Below are 4382 nucleotides of genomic sequence, written 5' to 3' on the forward strand. Positions count from 1 at the left end.
TTTAATAATATTTTCTGCATGCCACATTCTTCAAGTGCTTAAAATTAAGTATTTTGTATATTTGAATATAATAATCAAATTAATATTTTATATACTTCAAATAATTTTTTTTCAAATAGATATAATTTATTTACATACAATTGTTATTTTAAATAATTTATTTGGCATTAATGATATGATAGGATATCCTCTCGAGTATGATACATTATGGGAGGGTTTGAGTGATATTATCAAATCCACGAATGATTCTGATAGAGAAATCACCCAACAAATTGGTTGTCAAGAAATTGGAGACCAGAGGAATGACCAAGGATTGACATCCATTACTTCATCAAACTTGAAACAGGTACGCATATGTCTTCCATCTCTTATTTGAATGCCCAGCAAATCCATTATATCTATTGGATTTGGTCCTGCTCATGCTTGATAGACATCATAATGTATAATATATGATATAGAATGCATTTATTCACTCATACAAAACAAGAAAGAGTCAGAAGATGGAAGTGCGCAAAAACGAGACATGTTAAGCAAGTGGTTCAGTCAATATTGACTATCTTCTAATGTGGTGTAGAATGTTGAAGGAGCTGAAGAGTGTAGTATATCAGAAAATGTTCAGATATCTACTTCATTAGCTCATTCAGAACCGGAAAGCTCAACCAAGGTCAACCTCACTATCTTACTATATTACATCTTGCACTAATATTGTCTTTTTCTGCTTGTGACATTAGTTAACTACGTATTTTTGGATATGCTGTCCCAGAGTATCAATCAAATAATGCCTGGTTCAGAGATACCTGCAGTAATGCCAACTTCATCTTTACCTCCTCAATCAGTTAGCAAGCCGTTGACAAGTAATCCTATAGATATATCTCTACCTAAAACGCCTCATGATGAAACTGTAAGTGTCATAAAAGCCTCTCAGACTACAAGAGTATTTGCAAATAAGTAGACTAACCTATTTGATTTTGACTATATGTTCATTGATTTTTATATATAAGGAGTTGGTCAATACGATATCAACCAGTCAATTGGATTTGAAGGACCAACAACAATCACTTGAAAAAATTGGAATTACAAAAAATGAAATTCCTCATGAAATCAAAGTAATGCAAACATCATTCATATATATGGAGCAACTTATTCTCCCTTTTTTCTTCTTTTGGGCGATGCAGATTATTAGAGATCTAGAAGTTCAGAGTGCTCAAAAGGAAACTGTATCAAGGGAAAATGTAGGGGATAAAATTCAACTCTCTACAAACTCATTCAAATACTGTAAAACTCACAGATCATAATTTATCTCTCTACAGGTTGTTAAACGAAGCTTTGAAGGTTCCCTATCATCTGAGAATGCTAAGATAACTACCTCATCAACTAATTCAAAATTAGCAAGCTTGCTCCCTGGAACCCTAGCCATTTCTTCAACAAACACAATTCCACTTGTAAGCTTTCTAATACTTTTCTTGGCCCAAACGTGATATCTTTTGTTGGCACTTATAAAACTATTGAGTATTATATATAGTCATGATTCATGATCATGTGGCTATAAAATTGCCAGCAATGATATGGGAATCGAGTGGAATATATGTATATAGCTTTTTAAATGAAACATGGTTTGATAATGAGTTAAAAAGACTTCTATATAAAGCTTATATCTTAGTAGAATGGAAAATGTTGTTGAAGCTTAGACTCATATGTGAGATGATATATAACAGGTTTTAATTTATTTCTCTACAGGATGTTAAAGGAAGCATTGAAGGTTCTCCATCATCTCGGAATGCTGAGATAACTACCCCTTCAACTCATTCAAAATTAGCAGGCTCGCTGCCTGACATCTTAGTTACTTCTTCGGCAAACACGCTTCCACATGTAAGCTATCTGCTTTTCAAGGTCCAAATATAATGATACCTTTTGTGGGAATTATCAAATTTTCTGAGTGTTATGTATAGTCATGATTTATGATTTTGTGGCTACACAATTGCTAGCAATAGTATGAGAATCAAGCAAGAGATATGCATAGCTTTTATTGAAAAGAAGTTAAGATACTTGTATATATAGCTTTTATCCTAGCATAATGGAAAATATTGTCGTAGCTTAGGACTCGTGTGCTGTTTTTCAAATCCAATTTTTATTCTTAGATTCATGGTCAAATCAAGTTCAACACAAGGAAATCAGATGTTGAAGAGGATGGGAAGGTGATTCCTGTGACAAATCTTAAAGACTTGGAAGATGATGATCTCATCAACATGCTTCAATCCATGGAGGATGATTATAGTGGTAAAACACCAACATCATCATCTGTTCCTACTGCTGCTGCTGCTGCTGCTAAAGATGAGCTTGTTGCAAAGGCCCTTAGTGACTTGGAAGACTACTTGAAGATGCCTCTTAAGGACATAGCAACATCAGAGGACTATATTCTTCGCCTTCAAACAGCTCTCAACTTCTTGTCTCGCCTTTCCTTGGAAGATGAAGCTCTATCCCATGAAGTTATGGCTATAATAAAGTCTATGCACAAAGAGTTGCCTAACATTCTGTCATCTTTCAAGCAAGCATTTGCTACTGTTAATAAATTTGCAGAGCTTGAAGAAAGAGATAAGAGGATCAAGGAGGAGCTAACTCAACGAAAGGAGGTTGCCACTGCTCTTGTTTCCAAAATGTCCGAGACCCGGAAGTTTATGGATGAAGCTGAAGAGAACGAAGCTAGGCTGAAGGAGCAGATCTCTAGGTTGGAGAAAGTGAAAAAGGATTGTGAGGCTGAATTATTTTCTCTGCAAGAGCAGAAGAGGAAACATATTGTAGAAACAGTAGAGTTCAAGAAAGAGTTCGAGACTGTGAGGAAAGAGAAGTCCGAGATGGCAGAAGATGAAAGAAAGTCCCGGCAACAACTGTTTCAGGTTGATCATAAATGGTCAGTCCTAGGAAGCCAGTTTGAGCAAAACATTGCTAATAGAAATCTCTAATAATGCTTCCTTTGCTTATTTTGAAAGACCAAATAAAGTTTGAGAGGTTTTTAATAATCACTGGACTATTTATTTGTTGTGGGATATGTGCGCTGTAATACTGTTGATAGCTTATTTGAGCTATCCACTTGTACTAAATTTTCCCAAGCTATCCTTTGCTCATAGAAATGTTTGTATGTTTCTCAAAATTGTTTCTATGAGAATCGAATCCAAATAATTCGGTTGTTCAATCACTTATGGAAAAATTGATGGAGGTGGGTGGTGTGAGCTAAGAGTGCGAATAAATCTCACCTTGGATATGAATTAACTAAATAAGTTATATATACGTTAAATAAATTTATAAACTTGAATTAAAATAATTCAAAGGGTTGTCAATGATGTTGAGAAATGGTTATATTAGAAGCAGACTGTTTTGCTGGAAGAGATTAAGTTTGAAAAACAGATTAAATTGGTTACTGGACATGAAAGATATTTATGGATCAATAAAATGGACAGACTTTCACGTAAGCTGGAGTGTCCCTAACTTGAATTTCTGTTCATCTCAACGAAGTTTGAGACACCTATATATGTAACCAATGATATTTTTGAAAGTACGATGAAGCTTATAGTGTTGGTTCTTGAAAATGAAAAGAGTTCTGATGAACAATCAATTCTGCAATGGTCAAGGGTACTTCCTGTGGACAGTGGCAACAATATTCTACGACGCCTGTTTTTAAATAAATGGCTATTAGATAACATCTCCTTTTTACAAAGCCTAGAAAGACTCAAGTCTCTTAAATTATCAAAATGCATTATTGGACAGAACTTCAAATTATATTCTTCATTGTTTTGTTCTTTGAATTAGTATTCATACTTTATCCTTGCAAAAACATTCATGCAGAGCTATAATTCCTCTTTGCTAAGTAAGCTATGCTATGATCATATATTTGATTTCTTCAAAGGGTTTAAATATAAAGGACAGCCAGGGAATCATTCCAATATGACTTACATGAGAAAGAATGTAACTACAATTAATACACATGGATTAGATTAACAATCATTAATAATGCAATTAATGTATGAACTCTCTAAGCTATCCTCCTCAAATGCAATTTTCTTCGGCCTCTCTAACATATTTGTCCTTGCCATTATTCTTCTTTCCCTCTAAATGGTAGCATGCTGCACCACAATATTCTGATGGATCAATCGTTTCTCTTCTTGTGACATCGACTATCAAACTGGTTAGTTTTCTCTGTTTCCTTTTCTTTTTTTTGTTTTTAAATATGAATAAAACTGATGAAGGAGCAACATTCTCCTGCAAGAAGAAAAAGGATCTGCAAGCAAATGGCGTCTGCTGTCCAATTGTATATCCCTTCCATACAAATCATCAAACCTGCAATAAAGTCAGATATAAGAATTTAATACAAACTTGCTATATATGAT

General features: G+C 34.2%; 1 protein-coding gene across 1 annotated transcript; it reads left to right on the forward strand.

The window, feature by feature from the left end:
* The first annotated feature begins 601 nt into the window (after window positions 1-601).
* Window positions 602-3014, forward strand: LOC114717758 (uncharacterized). Its single transcript, XM_028902954.1, has 7 exons — window positions 602-664; window positions 764-901; window positions 1176-1232; window positions 1311-1442; window positions 1738-1869; window positions 2139-2905; window positions 2940-3014. Exons 2-7 carry the CDS (start codon window positions 779-781, stop codon window positions 3001-3003), a joined length of 1275 nt encoding a protein of 424 aa, XP_028758787.1. The 5' UTR covers window positions 602-664; window positions 764-778; the 3' UTR covers window positions 3004-3014.
* Window positions 3015-4382: the final 1368 nt, after the last annotated feature.

This window comes from Neltuma alba, unplaced genomic scaffold (genome assembly GCF_004799145.2).
Source record: "Neltuma alba isolate B1F8T4 unplaced genomic scaffold, ASM479914v2 tig00011774_pilon, whole genome shotgun sequence".
Lineage (NCBI taxonomy): Eukaryota > Viridiplantae > Streptophyta > Magnoliopsida > Fabales > Fabaceae > Neltuma > Neltuma alba.